Source organism: Macaca nemestrina, chromosome 13 (genome assembly GCF_043159975.1).
Source record: "Macaca nemestrina isolate mMacNem1 chromosome 13, mMacNem.hap1, whole genome shotgun sequence".
NCBI classification, from domain to species: domain Eukaryota; kingdom Metazoa; phylum Chordata; class Mammalia; order Primates; family Cercopithecidae; genus Macaca; species Macaca nemestrina.
The window spans coordinates 69399635-69424119 of record NC_092137.1 but is presented as its reverse complement, the minus strand read 5'-3'; the positions used below and the strand labels follow the sequence as shown (position 1 = coordinate 69424119).

The following is a 24485-nucleotide window of genomic DNA, read 5'->3' as shown; positions in this document are numbered from 1 at the left end:
AAAGTTCTCTCTAACAATTCATTTTATTTTTATAAATGGTTTTGCAAATTGATTTTATAAATTGTTAAGGTGAAATAAAGTACCTAATGAGTTCATTTTGCTTTTCTTTTTTCTCTAGAAGTATTGAAGTTTGATTCCTAATGTGTAGGCTTTGATCCTTGCCACTGTGTTTGCCACTTGCTAACTCTACTGTTACAGTCTTGTGCAATGGAACACAGGATGCTATCATTCCAGTTTTCAACATGGCCACCTTTCCTACCTCCCAGATGATGGCCGTGCTGGCTCACTAGACATTCCATTTGAAGCCGCAAATCAGGCCCACAGGCTGCTCTAGCAGCAAAAGGATGCCAGGCCTAGTGATTCCTCGTGGCCCCCTGTTTTGCCTGTCACCTTGTTGAGAAATCCTCCACCACAACTTCACATCTCTCCTCATCTTTCTTGTCTACTCACACTGTGACAGGGACTAGTTAATAGGGTAAGCTGTACAGACAGGCTTATTTTCGACAAATGCTCATGTCATGGATGAGAAGTGGAACAGAACAGGGGACTGGTTTTTGGCCCCTTTCTTCTTAAGTTGTATTTTGTGTCTCAGTGTCCTTTTTGCATGAGCTGAATGCAGGGCACTTCCAGCAAGTCCTCTATGCTGAAGGGCTGGTCTCTTGCTGCAAAGGAGACCCTTGCTTGACACACAGGCATCTCTGCTGTCTAGACAAAGTCCAAGAGAGCAGCTTCAGATAATTCCTTTATTAACAAAACGAAGCCCTTGTCCTCTAATTTTAATTAGCTCAGTGGTTTCAAACTTTATTGACTACCAGAATCACCTGGAGGGCTTCTTAAAACACAGCTTTCTGGGGTACACCCCTGAGTTCCTCATTAGTGGGTATGGGGAGGGGCACCTGTGTTTCTGACAAGGTACCTGCTGGTCCAGGGACCGCACTTTGAGAACTATGAATTAGCTTATTTCTAGGAGCCCCATACCCGTATTAGATACGTAGGGGCTGTGTTTAGCTTCAAGTCAGACATTCCCATGAGTGCTCTGTTGAGACTTGCTTATAGCTGATTAGAAATACCAGCATTGAAGCTGTTTCATTCTAAAAATTATGGTGTCCCTGCTCCATTGTCAGGAACTCTGGGCTCTCCATTGCCTCCCCTGTCCTGTGTGGGGGAAGACATAGAATTATTTCTGGAGTAAATTTTCAGCTCTGCATGCAGGTACTCCTTGGCTTCCACTGATGTGAATTTGTGGTTATCTGCATACAAGGCTGGCATGGCCTGGATTTCTGGATCCAGCCCTGAAACAGTCCCAGCCAGATGGCTCCCTGGGAGTTAGGGACATGGATCTTATCGCTGTCTGTCTGCACTGTTAGCAATAAACTCACTGAACTGTGTTTGTTCCTCTGACTTCTGCACTGGGCTCTAAGCTCTTGAAGACATGGGCATACTTATCTCCTGACACACAGTTCAGTGTTTGTTACTTGGCCACTATTTCTGGAATAAATGAGTGCGTGTTCCTGAAAAGGGAGGGATACAGGAAGCATTTCTGATTATTATAAACTTCCTTGCCTCTCAAATAAGCACTTAATACGTGTTACGAGATTCAATTCTGGTCTCTTCACCCTCCATATAAATGTTTCTTCAGTAGTTAAGCTGCTGAAAGTCCCAACTGCCAAGAGTGGGTTGTGAAGCTTAGATGCACTGCATCATGGGAATCTAATCAGAGTCATGGATTGGCCTTATGGTTAATTATGCCACCTTATTAGATACCACCTATACCCCTTTGTATCCCCTAACCCAGGCTTCCATGTAAATTCACTTGCCATGTGATTACAGACTCCATTTTCCAGTTTTGTATCCCAAATTCATTTCTAAGAAGACTTTCTGAAAACTTGAAAACTACATGCACAGTCTGTTTTGTTCCAACATAGATATGTAACATGGGACTGTTCATATGTGGTAGGTAAACCACACAATAAAATCACTAAACTGCAAAACTGTGCTAGCTCAAAATCTGATTCTCACAAGGTCAAGGGGAAGGTAATGTCTATTTTTTGTCTTTTTTTCTTCATAGTAAACTTCACATAACGTTAACCACTAGACATTTAAAAGTGTGAGGTGACAGTATTTGGCGCCACTGAGTCACATCAGATGAATGTGAAAATGCTGCCCAGCCGCCAGTAGGGACCTGGGGAGGAATATACAGAAACCAGGCATACCTCATTTGCTTGCTCACTTAGGTGCGTCCTTGTGCAAGTCCAGCATGTATGGTGTTCTGGAATGCAGGTACTTTTCCTCATAAAAATCTGTTACATAGCATTGTCAATAGAAGTGTGTGTCCTGGTTCAAAAAATGCAGGGGTTGAATGAGGGAGGAAAGCCATCAGCCTGTGCAGGAGATGTTTGTAAAGAGATAAGAGAAGATGAGATACTGTGAGAGCAATGGGCATAAAGAAACCCAAATGAGCTTCCTCAGAGACCATGCTGAAAAACCAGAGAAAGGAGAACGGAACTCACAGGAGCCACCATTTGCTTAAGAGGGGATTAGAGGCATGTGTGATGGAGTGAAGAAAAGGCAGTAATGCCGAGAGCGGTAGAATAGTACTTTCATGGTTTTCGGTCTTATTTGAAACCACACAAATCACTTTTTTTTTTTTTAAATGAAAAGAGGAATCTGGCAACACAACAAAAGCTGAAATTCTATTTTAAGCCAGTGCAGAAGGAATAACACGACACTGAGTCATAGCCATCCCCCTTTGTGTTGTGACACTTCGCCCTAAGAATGTCCTTCCTTCTGTCTCGTCTCTGTAGCTCAAAGCCGCAGTGCTATATCAGACTCACGTCCACTAAGACACTTCACCTGTTTATTTTTAAAAATCAAGGTAAAGAGCCATATTTACTGAAGTATCTTTTATTAAGAATTCAAGGTGTTTAAAATAGTGGCATTTTTATTGAGTTGATTATTCTTTTTTAGCATTAGGTTGGTGAGAAGTAATTGTGGTTTTGTCATTCCTTTCAATGGCAAAAACTGCAATTACTTTTGTGCCAACCTAGTATATTATTTTGTAAGATGGCACAGTTTTGAATGTTGTGCTCTGAATCCATTTCCCCCATTAGTCCTATTATTTTCATGGGCCAAAATTTAATAATGCAGTCATATCTTCAGGAACACACTTCATGTTATAGCAGAAATGGTGATACACAGAGATTTTTCAATGTATCTGCTATTTAACAATTATTGTTAACTTTGGACAGAGCAAAGGGAATAGTGCTGACAGAGACTGACTTCCTCATCCTTTTTCTGGTCTTTTGTGCTTTCCATGTGTATCATAAAATCCCAAGGGCCCAAGTAGTAAATAATATTCCTTGGGTTTTTGGTAATTTGGGATTACCAAAATGCTCATGTGTAGTAGGCATTCACCTATGGGAATTCTATGAGGCCTGGGTTGAGGCATGAACCTGCCAGAGGTTTCGGGTTTCCTCTTTCAGATCCCTAAGCATTTCCAAACTTGTTCTTAGCTTGCAATTTACAAAACTTCAAGTAGTGTAAGTTTGAACTCTAGACCTCTCAGAGGTTATGAATTCTTAGGGACACAAACATACACATCCACATCAAACCCATAGCCCATCTTTCACTCAAGGCTGTAGGCAGCTTTAGGCAGAAGACTCAATTTCAACTCCCAAACTTTTATGGGCCCATGAAAGGCTATTAAGCCAAACATCTAGGTTACTGAGATAAAAAACCTCAGGCAGGAAGCCACTGCTTTAGGGTCAGCTGACCATCTGATTTCCAGATCCTGCTTTATTTGGGCCCTGGAGATGTCTCCTATTTTCTCACGAGCCTGGCTATGCATTTAAAGCAACTTCTATTATATTTTATCCAGGAATTTTTGTTTTTGTTTTGCTGTGGAGTCTGCTGCATAGTCAGTCAATAGTAATGGATTTTTTTTTTTTTCACAAATGATGACTTCATGCATGCTCAGAGGTTAGCTCAAATAAATGTGCCTGTATTTAGATGACAAAGGTCTTTTTTGAAGCCTTTGATTTAAAACATTGTATGTCCTGGGGGACTTCTGCGTTGATCTCTTTAAGCCAACACAACTGCTGCCCCCCTGGCCTTTTAAATTCTGCATGAGAAGCCATCAGAACAGAGTTATGTTTAGAAGAAATGCCAATCCAGATCTGAAAAGCCACCTAATAAGGGTTTTAACATCACAGCTAGAAGGGGATGCTTGCTCTGACCCTTTTTACATTCTAGCCTTCTGTTCTGGCTTCCAAACCTTGTAAGTATTCTTTTAATTGAAATCAAGAAATCAAGGGAAAGTAGGCATCTTGATATGAAAAACATCCAGGAGAGATGAGATGCTAGTCAATGGCGGATAAAGGAATCTTTCCACTGTACAGACAGCATCAATTGAATAGAGACCTCACGACTGACGGGTGGGTTAATGCTGGCCAAGGAATGCCTGAATTCAGTAATTTTATACTGTAAAAGTTTAGCAAAGGATGGTACCAAGGGTGTTAATTTGGAATGTGGTACCAGAAATTTTCAAAGAAATAAGGTCAACTTTTTTTTCCTCCAATTTGGAACTCAAATTTCAAATGAATTTTGGTCTCTCATCTCATCTCCCTTAAGATTGAGACTATTTAAAAGGCCTAATTCATCACTATCTAAAGTAAGAGTTGCAGCAGGGACTTTACCATTAGTCAATAGGGCCTAAGGGACTCACATGGTAATGTGAGAGAATGGCTTTGTGCATATTCTCCATCAGATGATATGCCAGTGTCACTGCAAAACTCTGTGAAGTGAAACAGCAAAATAAATCCATGAATTCAGATTCCCTGAGGCTTGGAGGAGGAAGCTCTGGTCTCTGCCTGGGTTACGGAAAAGCTGATTTTAAACACTAGCAGTGTCAGCGGGATCTGAACAGGGCACAGAGGGAACAAGGGTGACTTGATGATGTTCACAAGATGTCCAAGCTTGTTGATACTGATACAGCCTCCAGGGAGGGCAGGAAAGAGGCTGCACCTTAGGATCCAGGAACTTGCTCTTTTAGCTGCTTCAGCATTCTCTAGGACTGTGTTTCTCAAATAGTATTTGGCAGAATACTAGTGTCCTTCCAGATGTCAGTATGTTAACAGGTGTTTGGCAGAGTACAGGTAGTGACAGGCCAAGGAAGAGTTCTAGGGTCAAAATAAATTTGAAGAGTCACATGCAAATTATCCTATTAATGACTCTGAGAAGTCTCGCAGTAAAGACAGTGATTCAATTTAGTTTAAGGATGTCTTTAAAACTCACTGTCTAAATACCTCTTGTTCTGAAGTGCACCTATTCGTACTTGCAGGATATGATGGCCCTGACATAGTTTGGAAATGCTATCCCTGAGTACTTGTATCATATAAAAAGTCCTCAAGTGGTTTCAATATGTAACCAGGTTTGAGAACCACAGACCAGGGAATCTTGAAAGGGAGAAACAGATTCACTTAGAGAAGGTATGAATATGAAGAAGCAGCCTTAGAGACAATATGGTTCCAATTTTCTAGTTTTTCACATGGAGGAAATTAAGGTTAAAGGACTGGACTAATCCTTTAACTGGTAGAGGAAGATGGGGCATTGAAACCCAGTCGACTTTAACAGCAACTCGCCTCTTTCCATTTCACCAGCAGGCATAAACATGGCGGTTGGGGGTTATCAGGCAGCCCACAAAGGATGAGGGAAGCCAGAGATGAGAAAAAAATGGGTGTGTAAGGTGTGTGGTGTACTTGCCCCCCGGAGGTGAGGGCAGGTCATGGCAGAGCTCTGTGTGCTAATGAGAAATAATCTTGTCAGCTGTAGTGTGAGGCGTGTCCAGATGGGAATGGGTGGAGGCTGGAACAGGATCAAGAAAGCACAATCAGTATAAGGCCCAAGATGCCTGCGTCAGAAGTTGCCTGTCTCAGTCGTGTTTTTATTAAACCAAAATCCTTTTGGTGGTGTTAGGCTTGGATTGTCTGGCCCTACAAATTAAATGTTATTCTTAATGGTGCAAAGAGCATTATTTTAATGCTTTATTTTTATTTCCATTTAAGGCATATCAAGTTCTTGATTAATTTTTGTCCTTTGCAATTTGACATTGGAGATGTCCAGTGGGCTTATTTGTTGAACTATCCTTGAAATTTAATTAAGTGAATTAAACATGATCAGTTACATAATTCTTTAAAAGCTGTTCATAAGATACCTACAAGGTCACTGAAAACAAGACAGGGAGAACATAATTTTGTTTATATAGGAAGAAATTCTGAATGCATGGACAAGAGCCTCTCCCAATATACTGAAAAAAAAATTGCTGTTATTTGAACAGAAATACAGTGATTTGATTTGACCTAAATAGTGTGGTGGTTTAACTAGCTGGATTGCAGAAAAATTGCAGCTTTAAAAGCAAGATATTTTTTCTTTTTGATTGTGGTTAAAAGCACTTAATATAAAACTTATTATCTTAATTATTTTTAAGTGTACAGTTTAGTAGTGTTACATATATTCACATAATTATGCAACTAATTTCCAGAACTTTATTTCTTTAAATAGAGATGCTGTCTCACCATGTTGCCTAGGCTAGTCTCAAACTCTAGGGCTCCAGTGATCCTCCTGCCTCGGCACTTCCACAGTGTTGGGATTGTAGGTGTGAGTCACTGTGCCCTGCCCAGAACTTTTTCATTTTGCAAAATATGCTAAGATCTTTTCACTTGGGGTTTCTCATATACCATTAACTTCCCAATAAAATAGACATATTTCTAGGATTTTATTTAAGAAACTGATTTAAATGTCCTTTGTTATATAATATTAGAGACATATAAAATATTGCATCTAACGTATATGTAAGTCATGAAATAGAATAATACAAACCCCCATGAAACAACCACTCATTACAGTTCCATAGGTCTGTGGGCTCCTTCTGTATCTAACACTCTTCCCCTAAGAAGACTTAGCATTTTAGTTTGATTTGGAAAATACACAAATTATAATATGTACTAGGCACTGTACTCTATTTTGGGATTAGTTTCTGTGACTAGTTTCTCCTTGCCATGGAAGAGTTCATGGTACAGATTCTCCTCGATGTGTGATGGGACTAGGTCCAGATTAAACCCATTGTAAGCTGAACATGTCATAAGTTGAACATGCATTTAATACAGCTAACCTAGTGAACATCATGGCTTAGCCTAGTCAAACTTAAATGTGCTCAGAACAATGACATCAGTCTAAACTTGGGCAAAATGGATAACACAAAGCCTATTTTATAATAAAGTATTGACTATCTCATAATTTATTGAATACTATACTGAAAGTGAAAAACAGAATGGTTGTATTGGTACTCGAAGTATGCTTTCTATTGAATGCGCACAGCTTTCATACCATTACGAAGTCGAAAAATTCTAAGTTGAATCACCATAAGTTGGGGACTGTCTGTATAGTGAGAGATATATACATAAACACTTGTGATAGAATGAGCAAATGCTCTAATAGAGGTGTGAGAAAAATGCCATGGAAACCAAGTGGAATAGCGGCGGATCCTCCCCAGGTGAGGAAAAGGTGCACAGGATGCTACTGAAATGGAGTGAACAGTGAGCTGGACTTTGAAGGAAGAATTGTTCATAGAGAAGATAAAGAAGGTGAAACTATTTCAGCAAGAGGAAATAATATGAGCAAAAAGATCATGATAAGGAAGTACCTGGTAGGTTTAAGGAGCCCCAAAGAGTAGAGTGTGCCCACAGCTGATCCTCCATCCACTTGGCTGCTAATGAACTTTGAGATACATTGAACAGCAGCTTTGAGCCAGGCACTGTATTATGCTCTGGGGACCTACAGCCTTGGCTTCCAACAGCTACATCAGGCAGCCCACAAAGGATGAGGGAAACCAGAGATGAGAAAAAAATGGGTGTGTAAGGTGTGGAAGACAGACAAGCAAACAGGCAATTTTCACAGCATGATCAGCGTTATGAAAGAAGCAGGCACAGGTGCCAAGGGAGACTCTGCACAGGAGGGGAAGGTAAGAAATGAGGCTGGAGAAGTGGGGCCAGGATGGAAAAGCCCTACACACGCCACATCAAGGAACGGGAACTCTGTTTTACAGCCGCTGAACACTCAAGAGGATGCTAGGCAGGGTAGTGAGTAGGCTCATCACCTGGCTGCCTTTTTAAAAAATGAAAAGTCTCTCTAATGAAGGTGAGAAAGACTAAAAGAGCAGTTAGGAAATTGCTGAAATAATTCAAGTGGGAGATGTGGAATTCTAGAGTAAGACAATGGTATTCATTCTTTCATTCCACAAATATTTCTTAAGCAACTACTGAGTGACAGGTACCGTGACTGTGCTGGGGTAGAGGGTGTGGACAGATGTGAGATAAGATGAGGTGTGGGAAAGGATGTGCTGTAGGCAGCTCCAAAGTGAGATAAGACAAGGAGAGGCCGAAGAAGACATCAGCGGTTGCTCTGCAGTCCCTAGTTTGGGCAGCCTAGAGGACAATGGCACATCCACTGATGAAGAGCAGGTTTAGGGGGTAACGTGAAGAGTTTAGCGGGGGGTATGCTGAGGGTGAGATGCCTGCATTTGAGATGTCCATTGGTCCCTTTAATGTGGGCTGGTCCTCTGGAGCCAAGGCCAGTGATGGGTAAACACATTAAGTAGTTGAAGTTGTGGGAGTTGGTGACATTGACTAGGGACAAGGTGTTAGAGAAGAGGGTGGAAGGCAACCCTGGAGAACAATTGGCAAACAGAGGAAAGAGAACCCATGAGGGAGACAGGGAGAAACTGCACAGAGACATAGGAGAAGAGCCAAGAGACACCAGTGGAGGAGGCAGTTTAAAGGAGAGGGAGGTCGATAGTGCCTACTGCTGAAAGAGGTAAAGAAGAATGAGAAATGAATGGAGACCAGTGGCTGGGAAATTCCGTTTTGCAAGTGAAGGATTGGAGAAATAATGGCAATGGTGCTCAGGGTGCAGTGGGAGGAAGAGGGAATGAGAGGAATTGTGGACAGTGGATGCTCTGCAAAGGAGTGTGTGGGTGAAAGGAAGGGGAGGGAGAAGAGACTAGCATGAAGGAGAAATAAGCCATGAGATTAACATGGGTTGGATCTGTGTTCCTATGCAAATCTCATGTTGAATTGTAATCCCCAATGTTGGAGGAAAGGCCTAATGGGAGGTGATTGGCTGATTGCAGCCATCAGTCATCACCTGATCCATCAGGTGATTGGATCATGGGGGCGGGTTTCTCATGAATGACTTAGCACCATCCCTTTGGTGCTGTTCTTGTGATAGTGTGTGAGTTTTCCTGAGATCTGGTTGTTGAAAAGTGTGTAGCACCTCCCACCTCGTTCTTCTCTTCCTCCTGCTCCCACCATGTGAGATGCCTCGCTTCCCCTTTGCCGTCAGCCATGACTGGAACCTTCCTGAGGTCTCCCCAGAGGCGGAAGCCACTATGCTTCCTGTACAGCCTGCAGAACTGTGAGCCAATTGAACCTCTTTTCTTTATAAATTACCCAATCTCAGATATATATGTCTTTGTAGCAGTATGAGGACAGACTAACACAGACACATTTTTTAAACGATAAAGGTGGCTGGCATATGTTTGTAGGCAGAGGGAGGAAGCCAGTGGAAAGGAAAGGATGCTGGCTTTTCCTCCAGCACTGAGATGCAGCTTGGCTAGTAGGTTGAGGGGCATTCCCCACCCTTGCCGAGTGAGAAAGGAAGAAACGAAGAACACCAGTGGAAAGGGAGGGAGAGGGATGCTGGAGGAGGATGCACATATGAGGGTGCTGGAGTGCAAGGATTTCTCACAGCGCAGCTTCCATTTTCTCATGGAGCTAGAACAGCAGGTTGTCTACTGAATAGGAGAGGGTCAGAGATAGTGCAGGGAACTCTAGGGAAACGGTAGCAATTTGGGAGGAGTTCTTATCTGTAGAGGTAAGTTAGCAGTTTGCTAAAGTATGAGTGCTGAAGCCCTCCTAAATGCGCACTGGCCCTGTCAGCAAGCAGGGCGGCTCTCTTCTGAGGTGACTGGTGTCTTGGGAGCCGGAAAGGAGAACACATACCACTGGGAAGGTGTAGGTATAGGGACAGAGAGAAGATCGGGAATTGCGTTGTTTATCAGAGTGTCAACATGGGGTCAGGAAACTGAGAGCCCCAGCAGGGATTTCTTCTTTTTTTTTTTTTTTTTTTTTTTGAGACGGAGTCTCACTCTGTCACCCAGGCTGGAGTGCAGTGGCCGGATCTCAGCTCACTGCAAGCTCTGCCTCCCGGGTTCACGCCATTCTCCTGCCTCAGCCTCCCGAGTAGCTGGGACTACAGGCGCCTGCCACCTCGCCCGGCTAAGTTTTTGTATTTTTAGTAGAGACGGGGTTTCACTGTGTTACCCAGGATGGTCTCGATCTCCTGACCTCGTGATCCGCCCGTCTCGGCCTCCCAAAGTGCTGGGATTACAGGCTTGAGCCACCGCGCCCGGCGGATTTCTTCTATACTCCAGATTTCTCATTCAGGGGAGCCAGTCCCCATTACTAATCAGAATCCTCCAGTGTCTTGCTACCTGCTGAAATTTAGGCAGGATATGATGGCCTTTCTCTGTGTACATAAATTTACCCCCTAGCTGGGCTGCAGGCTCCCATCAGGGCATTGACTCTTGGCTGGGGTGAGGGTAGACTTTCAGGGATACCTGCATTTTCTACAACTTTTTAGTGCCATAATGTCATTGATTCATTGATGGCTTTTTCCCCCTACACATTCAAGCCATTTATAACATTTACTCTTCTAATACATTGCAATTTTTTAAAAAAAGATCCTTTTCTGTTTTAGATTTCCTAATCGTCCTCTTTTTAAAGTTCAATTTTGAGATTTCAATAATGTTGGACCAAACTTATGAGTAGATGGAGTGGACATGGCGTGACTTGAAGGGTTCTGGAAATGTGCCTTGTGGAACTGAGGCAGGGCTTTATTATTTTTATTATTTGGTAAAATATTAACCCCTTGAATTACCTATTTGAAAATGTAAATAAGCCCAGTGTGCATAGTCCAATTCCTCTCTCCCCTTCAAGGTGGATGTTTTGTGCCAATGAGTAAGTACAGGAATCTTAAAAGCCAGAGGTCCGCCTGGGGACACTGAGGAACAAGCTGGGAAACGCTAAAGGTTTTGATTCAAGATGTGGTCAGTTATCTCTCTCCCCATCAGTCATTACTGGTAGATGACATCTGGCAGGCTGGCAACAAGTTAATTCAGGTTCCATTTGGCTGGACGTTAGAAGCCCAAATGGGGGAGTGGGGTCCTTAGGGAAAGGCCAAGTGCAGTGGGTACGCATCATCTGTCACCCTTACCCATCAGGTTTCTTCTTCCAGACAGGACCAGCAGGAAGCAGGAGGATGCTGAACAGAGGCAGGCCTGAGAGCAACCTCGTGCCTGGTCTGCTCATCCTGGCCAGTACATCTAAAGCTGCTCTTTGTAGTTAGTAACTGGGCTTGCCCTCTTACCCAGCCACCCTGCAGGACTTCATCCCCCACCCCTTCACATACTCAGCCACTGGGGGTTAAAGCATGGCTCAGTGGGGGTGGGAGCCTTGCAGGTTGTTAAATATTTTGAGTATCACTCCTAAAGAAAAGATTGCAGCAGGAAGGAGAAGGCACACGGCAGACGTATACCCCACGTTTTTTAGGTCTTTTCTGCTTTCTGGCTTTTGCTCCAGCACTGAGATGTGGCTTTGCTAATAGGTTGAGGGGCATTCCCTACCCTTGGGGTAGACGCAGGAAGAGTGACAGAGGAAGGTTTGAGGACCATTGTTTACAAGAATGCCCTCTATTCATCTGGGGACTGTGGTGAGGAGTGCTGTATCTTAGGGGAGAGAAAATCCCCCGTGTCCTCTGAATGAAACTCTGATGGGAGGCCCACGTTTGCCTTCACTCCTGAGTATACTGTTCAGGAAACACATGACCGTATCCTGCCCTGCTCCGGAGCATCACCCCTCATCAAGGAAGCGAGTGATCAGCAAGTAGTTTTAGGGGTCAGACCAAGCACTGGAGCCCAAGCCAGCTTTCTGAAAGAGGGAGAGGAGGCCCCTTAAATAGACATCCTAAACAGGAAAAATGAATCTCTAAGATGAACCCTCATAAAGAAATCCTTTAAGACTTACAAAGTCAGACCACATTAAGACATTTTGGCTGCCTTCCAAAGCAACAGGGACTTAACCAGATAAATTCATTGAAAAATATTTTGAATATTGCAAAACTCAATTTGGCCTTGGGTGACATTGCTTCCAATAACAAAAGATTTATTTTGAAAACATTTCCCAAGAATATAAACGGAATGCCACACAGTATCATAATAGATTCCTATTACGGTAAAATACTTTTAAATAATAATAATCTGTAGCACTTACTGTGTGTTAGGTGCTTTCTAAGCACATATATATACGCTCCTTTATAGTCTTCACCATCTAACTATGAGGTGGGAGCTCTTATTGTCCTCATTATACCAATGAGGAAACTGAGAGAGAGGTGAAGAAACTTGCTCAAGGTCACACAGCTGGTATTTGGTGGAGCGCTGCTTGGCTGTTCTAATGGTCCTAGCTGTCCTCACCCAGAGGTAACTGTTTGTAAACAATCAAAGGGTCTATAATAGTGTTCACTGCCTGCTGCTACCAGGCCTGCCCACCTCTTCTTTAAGAACTCACTGTAAGGTTTTTCTTTTCTTTTTCTGGACTTGAAAATGTGCTTGCTTTTGAATCTCCATGGAAAGGACTCGGGCTGACTCATTAGGAATATTTACCCTCAGAATAAAATGGTTATGTAGCCTTAAGTGTTTAAAACAATATTTAACTCTTGGAGCTGCTCTGGTAAGAATCTGTTTAAAATCTCAGTGATATCCAGCCCAGCCTGGAGGGTACTAATTAACCCAAGACTTGTGCCTGTCCTGGGTCTCTCCTTCCACACTTGTCTGCTGGAAGTCAACCCTTTCCAGAAGTCCCTGCCACATGGTCCACATCTTGGTTGAGCCTCTCATCTCATGCATTTGCCACCTCTTTAACATGTCATCCGAAGCCATTTCCCCTTGCTTTTCAAGTCCAGTGCTCTGTCTGTGGCCTTGGTTCAATTCAGCTGTACACACAGATGTGAACTCCCTCACACTGTGTGCTAAATGCTGAAGTTTCAGAGGGAAAATGAAGATGAGTCCCTGTCCTGGAGAGGCTCACTGTCTATTACATCCCGTGGCTCTTCCATGGAAGAACTGAAATACAGGAAATGAAGATGCCATGGCAGTGGAGCAGTGGCCACTTCACACTCACGGACTCCACAGCACACACGGATTTGCAGAAAGGCATGGCACAGGCTAGAAATAGAAATGTCGCAGGGAATGTTTTTTTTTCTTTATTAGGCTATTACTTTGTCTGGACTTTTCCCAGTCTAAGAGCCAGGGAACAGAAATTGACAGCCAGACATTTACCATTTGGGATTATCGTCAGGGTGGATTATTCCAGGCCCTAAGTTATTTTGGGGAGACATTGTCATGTGGTGACTCCATATGACAACGATGGGGAGGAGGCAGGTTTTTTATTGATCTTGTAGCCAAAGCGCTTAGCCCAGTGCTGGACACACAGTAGGTGTGTCCTACGAAAGTTGCTAAAATCAGTGAAATAGAGGTAAGTGCCATTCTTTATTGTCGAAAATAAAGAGGTCAGGCCAGAGGCACTTTCTCAGATAGGCAGACTAGTTACTAAGATCAGGGAGGCCTTAGAAGAGTATAGGTTGGGCAACTCAACAAATGTGTGTGTGTGTATGTGTGTGTACTGTACATACAGAGGCATATATGTTCATTACATGTAGGATAACACTCATTATTTGTGGTGTCCTGTGGCTCTTTCTTAAGCACCAAAACTAACTGTGGTGTCCTGTGGCTCTTTCTTAAGCAGTCACCCCAGTTGCCCCACCCAAGGGGTATGGCCATTGGCAATCTCACACCCTAACTCATACTGACTGCTGATGACTCATGGTTCCATTGATCAATGTCAGTTCACATCAATTTTGTATAAATTGTATAAAAAAAAACAAGATTTGTCTCCCATCTTTAGTTTTTTAAAAATCCCTTTCTCTCTACTCATGGTCTGTGAACTTTATGTCACCCTTCGCCTTCCATGGCCTGAAGTTTGGGGCACTTACCACGGTGCAGCAGAGGGGCCAGAACCACCAGAGGAGAGCCAGGGCTAGGAGCAGGAACAGGATCAGCAGGGCGATGGCCAGGATGGAGCCGTCAGACTGCAGGGGCCAAGAGAGAGGCAGTCAGCAGCGGGATGGGACCATGTGTGGTCTTCCCTCCCCAAACTCCCATCACCGATATGCAGATTTAAGGCTCAGAGAGCAGCACAATTTGCCAAGCAAATGGCTGAAATCCTGCCCATCATTCTGGGGCTCATGGCCCTGCAACACACTCTGTTTAGCCAATTTTCAAGGGAAATGAATTTATCTTTTCAGAGAGGCCTTGTTCTTCTCTTTGAGGAACATTCTGAAGGACCAACTTTATAAGAGACAGAGCAGGCATGAACATGGACTCCCACTGCTCATCTGGCCCTGGAACACTATCCCCTGCCCGGTGACAGCCTCCTCACTGGGTCTGATGTCCCAGTCTCTGCCTGGGCTGACTCAGGACCGTTGTACTCTGAATTCAGCCTGCTCCCCCGAACCCATTCACATAAGTGCATGTAACAGATTCATAAAGCTGTCGATGGAAAGTCTATAGCCTGCTGATGGGATGGGAAAAGCCTTGTAGGGTCTGTGAATCCAGGGGGTAGGGGCAGAGCAACTGCTGCTGAACCTGGGAGGCGAGGGGCTACAGTCAGATCAAGTGGCTATGTGGGAATGAGGGAGGGAGGAAGGCATCCAAGACCAGTTTTATCCACTTCAAAATGTGGCGAGGCCAGTCTTAGACACAGTTTCTGTGGACTGAGATGGCTTTTAGCAAACAGAGGCCCCACTTGGTATCAACATTCTGAGTTGCTGGTTCAAGGAAGCCTCTTGGGAACACGGGTCTAAGTCCCCTCCACCCTGCCTCCCTACAGCTACTGGAGTGCAAATCAGCAAAACTTTCCAGGAGACAGGGGGCAAATTGTGATAGGTATCAAAAGCTTCCTTCTGCATAGAAGTGGCTATTCCATTTTTAGTCTAAGAAAATAATCAGATATGTTTGTACAGATAATAACAATGAAAACATAAATGGTTAACAATTAGGGAAAGTTAAATAATGCATTGCAGAATTACCATGCAATCGGTTACTATGTAGACATTATATTGTCAAATAATTTTATTTATTCATATTTTTTGTGATAGGGTCTCACTCTGTCACTTGGGTTGGAGTGTAGTGGTGTGATCATAGCTCACTGCAGCCTTGAACTCCTGGGCTCAAGGGATCCACCCATCTCAGCCTCCTGAGTAGCTGAGACTGCAGCAGGTGCATGTGACCATGCCGGGCTAAATTATTTTTTTTGTTTTTTGTAGAGATGGAGTCTCACTTTGTTGTCCAGGCTTTTCTTGAACTCCTGGGCTCATGTGATTCTTCTGCCTTGACTTCCCCCTGTGCTGGGTCTATAGGTGCGAGCTATTGTGCCTGGCCAGATTGTCAAATAATATTTAAATGATATTTAAATAAGATGACAAAACACTCCTGGTATAATGAGTAGATTTATGTATATGTATGTCGAAAGTGAGAGAGACAGAAAGACTGTCTGATATTTACTAATTTTTAAAATTTATATTTACTAAATTATTAATAGTAATTTTACTGGTAGTGGGTTTATGGTAATTTTCCTTTTAAAATCTAGTTTCTTTCTTTCATAATGAGAAAATAAACTACTGAAGTTTTCTTTAAAAAAATCTGTATTTGGGGGCTTCTCACTTTGGTGTTAGAGCTCACTGGGCCCAGGGATTCTTATCCACGGGCAGGGGATCTATGGGGTACCCATGTGGGCTCAGTGGATAGACACTGTGACCCTCCTGAAATGATACCTGTGATGTTTAGTGCAAGTGTCTTCGGGGGAGACCGTTCACAGCACTAACAGATTCTCAAAGCTGCTCCCTCTCCTCCATTACAGGGAAGGGAGGTTGGGTGGTCTGTTCAGGGTAACGCGGCAGGTGAATAGGAGAGCTGGGACGTGGCTCGCTCCCACTCTGAGTGCTCAGCAGGGGCTTCTGGAAGCTGTTTAAAGGCAGCTCTTACTTGTTGAAACTCCCTGGAATGTCTTTGACCAAAAAGCCAGGGAACTAAACACCTCTGGTCCCTAGCCAGGGCTTGGGAATGCCAGACTGCCCCCAGGGGAGCTGCAGCCTCACAAATGCAGGTGCAGGGCCGGGTAGCCCAGGGGTAGCTGGGGGAGGGAAGAGAGTGCAGGGGCCAGACGATGGACAAGCCATGGCAGAGGGGACGCTCTGGGCTGCAACATTTATACACGGGTGATGGCAGAGAGCGATGGGCTCAGTAGTGACAGAATGAAATTACATGTGTTTTCCAAACTTAGGGCTGGCCAAGGACAACCCTCTTAATCTCTCAGTCTCTACAGCCCACATTCATAACAGCAAGATAATAAACCTCACTTGCCTCACTGCATTGACATGGGGATAAAATGATGTAAGCTATCTTATCAAACACTGAGCTGGAACTCACTCTCCCTTTAGTTCTCCAGGGTAAAAAACATGGTGAGCATTTCAGATCATAAATCTATCTGCATCTGGAATAATAAGTGGTTCTGGTCAGTGAGAGGCTTACAAAACAGCAGTACTTCAATAAAGTCTACAGACTACGTTTATTCACGTTATACACAATTTCCCCTCTCCCTGGTTTTATTTTTTCACTTTAGGTGGATGAACTAAAGCAGAAGGGCTGATGTATTTTGGGGGAATTTTTTCACTTCCTTCTAGAAGAAGGTTTTCCATGAAGTAGCGAGAGTGAAGGACTTGGTGCAGAATGGGAGGGAGGAGGCTTCCACATTGGGAGATTTCCTGGCTTTGGATAAAGTGATGACTGGCTTTTCTCCAGCCAAGCTTGGTGCCCCTAATGAGGAACAAACTGTCCCCCTAATGAGGCCCAGTTCCCTTGGCTGTGGTAGAGGAAGACAGCCGGGGGGCTCAGGAAGGGGAGAGGTGCAGGAAAGGGGTTCCCGGTGGGTGGAAATGCATGGGGCAGATACTCCTTGAGGAACTTTATCCTCCTCTGGAGATAGCGCTGGGATAAAGCCCCCAAATGTACTGTCTGGTTTTTTTTGTTTTTGTTTTTTTTTTGAGAGGGAGTCTGGCACTGTCGCCCAGGCTGGAGTGCAGTGGCGCAATCTCGGCTCACTGCAAGCTCCGCCTCCCAGGTTCATGCCATTCTCCTGCCTCAGCCTCCCAAGTAGCTGGGACTACAGGCGACCGCCACCATGCCCGGCTAATTTTTTTGTATTGTTAGTAGAGAAGAGGTTTCACAGTTTTAGCCAGGAGGGTCTTGATCTCCTGACCTTGTGATCCACCCGCCTCGGCCTCCCAAAGTGCTGGGATTACAGGTGTGAGCCACCGCGCCCAGCCATGTACTGTCTGTTTTTTGAGATCTTCCAGAAACCACTGGATATCCAGTTCAAAAGAAGGAAAGGCATAACTTTTTGATAAACTTGGAGCTAAAGCTGACGTTTTAGAAGGAGATAACATGTACATGCAACCTCAGAGGTTCATTCATTTATTCATTCAGCAAACATTTATTGAGGGTCTATTCTTTCCCCATTAAGCAGAACCAGGAAATACAGGATTGATTGGCTAGTCAAGATGCTCGTGTTCCACTGGCTAATGGGGCCAGGGCATTCATATAAACAATTAACCACATGCAGCGTTCTATGCGTTACTCAAGAGCTGTACATCTGCACCTTTTGTGTCAGGTAGTGAACAAAATAGGCAATCTTTATTTTTAAAGAGCTTACATTTTGGTTGAATAAGAATAATGACAATGATGATAATAACATTGTTGCTAGCACAGTGAACATTCACTGAGCATTTACTATGTGCCAAGCAGGGTTCTATGTACTAACATGCTTTCCTTATGCTAACTCATTTAATTCTCATTAACAATCTTGTGAATTCAATAATAATGTCTTTCTCATCTCACTAAAAATACCAAGGCAGGGAGAGATGGAGAAACTTGCTGATGGCCACGTGGAGAAGCCAAAATTTAAACGTGGGCAGTTTAGTTCCATAGCTCACAGCAGACTAGCCAGCTATTGTTCTTAGCAAGTGGCCAAGTACTGAAGAGCCGAGTGTCTGGGAACTAGCACTTCACTGAGGAGGTGACACTCCACAGGGCAGGGCCAAGGAGGTGTCAGCATTCCTGCACAAAAAGGCAAGCACAAATGTCTGAGGTGGGGCAGGGGCAGTGGAGGTCCACATGCTGGGAGCACAGCACGAGTGCGGGTGGAAAGGAGGTGGGGTCCCCACTGTGGGAGGACACACAAGCCAGGCTGAGGAGTGTGGCTTCCATCCTGAGCTCAGGGGAACCCTTAGTGGCTTTAACCCGGTGACACTGGGGCATCGTGATCAGATTTGCTTCTTGGAAAGCAAATGCTGTGGACACTGGAGAGTATGGACTGGAGGAGGGAAAGATTCAGAATAGAAGGCCCAGGTGTAGGACAGCTGCAATTCTGCCCAATTCTTCTGGGCAGTGTCATTTCCCGAGGTCACTCTTGAAATGCTTGCATTTTGACGGCCGTGTTCAGTGCTAACTTACTTAACAACAGCTAACCACTGTGCTCAGTGCTATCTATGCATTCTCTCATTTAATTCAGTGAGCCTCGGTAAAACAGCCTTGTAGGTACCATTACCCCCTTTTGCAGATTAGGAAAACTGAGACTCAGTGAAGATATGTAACTCACTCAAGACCTCCACATACCACTTATGGACATACTTATTTTTATATGTTCACAATGTTAATGTTACAAAACTAGAATTTGAATCCATGTGGTCTAATTTTAGAATCTTGACACCCCCTCCCACACTTAACCATTACACTATAACTTCAGATTTATAACAATTTAGTTAAGAAATATCTGTACTTTAAAGACTAAACTTTAAGCAGATGCAACAGAAGTTGAGACCATGTTTACAGTTGCTCCTTCCGCTTTGATAGAAGCAGTTCATTCACATGACCCAGCGTGGATGTACACACAGCATGGGTGAATGTGGACTTCAGAGGAAAGTCAGAGAGGGAGGGGGACCACGGTAGAGGCTGCCTTCCCTTCAGATTCTTGGCTTGGAGTTTTAATCAATTACCTTGTGAAGAGGGACTGACAGCTAATGCGAGAAAGGCTCTAGTTACCTGTTGAATGTATATCAATATTAGAATAGAAATAGATGCACATCTGCATTGTTTAGTAAATAGTATTTGCTTTATTCGCAAAACAGTTCGGTTATGCTAAACCAGTCCTTTTCCACCTTTACCACGTTCCAAGATGAAGACACCCGGGTGCTAAGGAGCAGGCTCTGCCGGTGGCTGGGAGGCACATGGAGTGCAGCAGACCTCACGCGGCATAGCCTGACCCCCACACAGCCTGGCTCCGCTCTGCACTGTTTTACTCTGGGGCAGACTGCCTCGACTCCTTCGGCTCTGGCCTCCATGCTGCCCTCCTGTGCCCCTGGTTAACTGTTTGTTGGCATACTCTGTGCTAACCGCCACCTGCTCCCAAGATCTTCTTCCTGGATTGGACCCCAGGAGGGTTGGGACCCCTGCTCACAGCCTAACTCAGGACTGGTGTGTGAGCTTGGTCTCTGTTCTCCCTCTTCACCAGGGAAAGGGTGGCCAGGACAGGTGAGACCTTAGGGCCGCATAGACACCACTCTGGAATTAAGTGAGACCATCTGGGCCAGAGGTCCCCCTTGCGGAGTTGTGCCTGCCCAGGCCTCATCTCAGATGAGAGCTGGCAGGGTGCAAGGCAGCTCTGAGAACGGGTGCTCCCCGACCCACACGTTCAGATCCATTCTCCGTGATCCATCTGAGAGTCCGCACTGGGCAGGGGGAGTCTGGAGTGGGGACCTGCATGACCTGACTTTATGACACAGATGAGAGCAGAAGCTGACCTGTCCAGCCCAGCAGACTCTCAGTGTTTGCTGCCCTTGGCAGTGCCACCTGCCCTTACCAGGCAGCCCCTGCATGTAGTTCACCACAAACCTTCGAAAAAGATTCCAGAGAAACAGCAAACAGCCACACATAGAGTCTTACCAATGTTATTTTCTCAACAGCCTAAGTATCAACACAAGTCCAATTCTTATTTTATAAAAAAAAAAAATGGAAATAAAGTTTAAAAAATCAACATGGCTTTTAATTTTAACAATTTTAACAGCAAGTGGTGGGGGGAGTTCTCAGATGAGCAACTGGAGCTGGAAGCACTTCTGTGGTCAAGCAGGCAGCCCATGGGGGTGCACCTTCCTATTGGAGGATCATCCATTTTCTTCAACGGAATATTTTTAAGCCTCGTCAAATGCTCACACAGAGGCCCGCTATTAAGAAGGCAGACAGGCAATATTAAATATGAAGGCAGGACAAGCTCAGCCCTGCTCCTTCCTTTGGGCATGTGTCATTAGGGATGACATTCTCTGAAGGATGCCCGACTTGAATGGCCAAATCCCTGCATCACGGCTTTCTTTAATTCCCTCTACTCCCAACTCACAAAATGAGGACCTCTCTTTTAAGACGAGAAGGCATTGTTCTCAAAGGTATACGTTTGGAACTTCAATAATGAAAGCATCTCTTGCTTGGCAGGTGGAATGTAGGCAATTTTGGATTTGTAATGCCTGGCGTGGGGCGGGAGTGAAAGATCTTGCCGGGGCTTGTTTGCTGTATAATGGGAGACAACCAGGCTTCTGGACGATACAGCAGCAAACACTGCTGCTCCTTTCTGTTTTGTTTTGTGGCAAAGGGAGGAGGATAGAATGGAGAGGGATTAGTGGGAGACTGGGGGAAGTTCAACATAAAGAAACAGTAAAATCCTCCACTCAAAGTTGGGCCTGCGCCAGGATTCTGCCTGATCCCCACCGTGGAGGGTGACTATGGAGCTGATGAAGTGCCTCCAGTGAGGCCTTGAAAACTGTGTTGGTTAAGGAGGGAATGTTTCCTGCACCTCCTAACGTTTCTTTCCATGTTGGGGCACTCAGTGTGCATAACTCCAGGCCTGTCTCTGCCCTGCACTCGTTCAGTAAATAAGCAAAGTGTAAACGGATCATGTTTGGCTCCTCTCTCCCCGTTTTTGGGAGTGTACTGCCCGGAGGGAGCAGGCGGTATTCTCTGCTATTCCATGCAAGCAGGTGTTGTGGGGCCTGACGCAATTTTGTGGAGGCTCTTTAAGAAAGAGAACATAAAAATACAAATGCAAAATTATAAGGGCCGCTCCCCGGCCTTAGAAGGGCCTAGCAGGGACCCATACAAGTGAGGGTCTCTAAAGCTTAAGCGAATCAGCCCCCCATAACTCTGCCTCTGGCTGTGCACCTTCCCTGGACAGGCCCCCTGCCTGCAATCAGACTGGTAAATCTATTTAACTCTGGGCTTCAGTTTCCAGCCTGTTTGCTGCCACACTCAGCCAAAATCTCCAACTCACAGTAATGCTGTGGTGAGGTTTTCATGTATCATTTTCTGGCCTCATTTTTCAGTTTATTCACAATCAAGGCAGGAAAGAGGCACACTTTATTGCCCTCACCACAGTGACCCCAATATCTCCTATTTTAACTAACCGCAGGATAGGTCCCGGTAACTAAAACAATTATCTTTCTACAACAACAGTATGGTCAATTTCTGAAGGAAGAGGTTATCAGAAGCCTCTCTGGTGGCTGGTGGGTTTGCTGTAGTTCTACAGTCTTTGCTAGGTTGTGAAGATTCTTAGTAGCAACACTGCATCACTGAAGCCACCGAAGATACTTGGATGCTTTCACGCAGTTAGACTATCTTGTAAACATTTAACATGAAAGAATGAATTAGTAGGTTGATTCTGCCACACTGAAGAGATATGAGCCAATCTCTGCCAGAAATATGACAGGAAAATAGCTGAGGACCCATTAGAGCTTCTTGAGAGCCGGCAAAGGTCTTTCTCTGGATTCTCCCCTCCACGGGGCACCTGGGGATGCAGCTGATGATGTGAGGCTCCCCAGAGGCCCGCCCTCCACTCCCTCTCCCCCTTTCTCTGTACAGAGTGAGGGTGCCTATGAAGCACTTTAGAGTGCCTTCAAGGCAAAGAGACCCTTTAGCGGGGGCGGCTCTGTTCCACTAACCTTGTGACTTCAATGGCAATCTGCTTGTTCTAATTACAAAGACAATCCTGCTGAGACGGAAACAGCAGAGATCAAGGAACTATGTCCACTTCACTCTGCTCCAAGGGGAGACCCTGAGGGCAGAGTGAGAGGCGCATCAGCCACTGGGCAGAGGGAGGCTGGCGGCTGGAGGCCTCTGCACACCTGCCACTGTCCCTCTGTGAGCACCAGGAACGGGTTCACAGGACTGGCGCCTCGGAGGCATCACTTTCCAGTGCTCTGAGTGGAATTCAGAACCATCCCAAGCAGCTGGTCTGAGCTGTTTCCTGCCCAGACAAAACTGGCAAAGCATGGGCAAGTTTTATTTTGAAAGATGAAATTTAAGCCATTCTATTACTGCTGAGCAGTTCTAGATGGGCAAGCCTAGAGATCAAAATTCTCTCTCTTTCAGAGCTTATATATTCTGTTATTTCTGGTAGGCACCTTAGGGATGATCTAACTCCTCCGCCCACTCTGCCCTGCATGTTTTTGAAATTCTATTCCTCTGGCATCTGTGACTCTCCCGGTCTCCCTCTTATCTCTGACCATTCCTTTCCACTTTCCTCATGGGCTTCTTCTTGTACTTAACCCTTTAAATGTCAGCATGCCCTAGGAAGTCATCTTTTTTCTCCTCTTTATAAATTGTGGAGCTATATACACCATTTTGTTATTTTTAAATGTACAATTCAGTGGCATTAAGTACATTTATGATATTGTGCGACTGATGGATCCATTCTTGTCCATGGCTGGTTTTCTTTCTAAAACTCTCCATGGATTGTCTCATTTCCTCCCATAGTTTAAACTCGCATCTAGATAGGGATGACTTAAATCATCATCTCTAGCCTAGATCTCTCCTCACGCTTCAGGGTCATATTCAGGACCATTCAATTGTCCAGTAGGTCCTATTGATACGTCAAACTCAACTGTGCACACTGAACTCACTGTTTTCCTTTTCAAAGCTACATGATTTCCTCCTCTTATTTGATGGCACTATTTATCAGCCCAAGTTGGAAACTTGGAAGTCAACCTCAGGTGCCTTTTCCTCCCTCTCTTCCTTCTCCAATATAACACCTGCCATCAGTATATCCTGATCCTCTGATCTAAATACTTCTCAAATCTTCCCCAGTCTACTTCATCTCCAATATCATTGATCAGGCTTAGGATCTCATTCTTTCTTTCCTGGACTATTGCAGCGATCTCTTTATTGGTTTCTCCACCACCGCTATTACTGCCAGGAATTCCATCTTCTACACTGCAGTTGGAACCATTTATGGCTCTAAATCCTAAAATGATATTCTGATAGATTTGCCTGCCCATGAACTTTTTAATAGCTCATCATTGCCCACAGAGTTCTTAACATTTGAGAATTTTGTGGAAGTGATACATCCCTTTCCTCATGAAAGTACACATTCACATTTATGCACAGGCTCACATATTTTTTATTACTATTTTAGGGGGTCCATGAAATCCCTGGAATCTATTTCCGGACTGCTAGGTACAAGGCTTTGAGTCTTTAGCCCATACAAGCCCTCTCTTATCTTTCCAGCACCTCCCCCTCCCTCCTCCCTCCTTACACTTTGCGCTTTGACAGAACTAAATGGCATTAGCTTCCCATACATACCCCGCTCTTCTGTCATGGTCTTCTCCCTGAGACACTCTTTCTAACTATCATTGCTTGGCTATCTGTTATTCATCTTTCAAGTCTTGGCTCAGGCACCACCTGATTTATTCATACCTAACGTATTTATTGAACACCTACCATGTGCTAGGCCCTCTCCAAGTACTGGAGAACAAGAGCATAAAATGGATACAGTTTTGCCAATCATGGACTTTGTCATTGAGTGGGAAACAGAGACCAGTAAATACCACCACTGAACTCTGCGTTTGTGCTCTTTTTTTATCCTAATCATAGCTCTATCTTATCATCTACTCCATTTTATAGAAATTATATTATTATGTTCTTGTCTCTGCCACTGAACTAGAAGCCCCTAGAAGACACATATCTGCTTTACTCATATTTGTACCTGTGAGACATAGTACAGTGTTTCAAATACAAATTGCCACTAAGTGCCATTCAAGTGTTTATTAGAATGAGGGGAATGAGGATTTAGCAGGCTGATGCCGTCTATAGTTAGCGGGTAGCAGGGATGGCGCTGGAGCCTGTTTCCTGTGGCTGCTCAATTCCCCTCCATGGTCTCATTCCT

General features: G+C 44.5%; 1 protein-coding gene across 3 annotated transcripts in view; it reads right to left on the bottom strand.

Annotated features, from left to right (window-relative positions):
- Nucleotides 1–24485, bottom strand: part of LOC105465199 (ANTXR cell adhesion molecule 1) — a 239376-nt gene that overhangs the window by 84925 nt on the left and 129966 nt on the right. For all 3 annotated transcript variants that reach the window (XM_011713474.2, XM_071076840.1, XM_071076839.1), the window contains exon 13: nt 14161–14256. In XM_011713474.2, coding sequence (XP_011711776.2) covers nt 14161–14256 — 96 coding nt within the window. The remainder of the gene's footprint in view (nt 1–14160; nt 14257–24485) is intronic.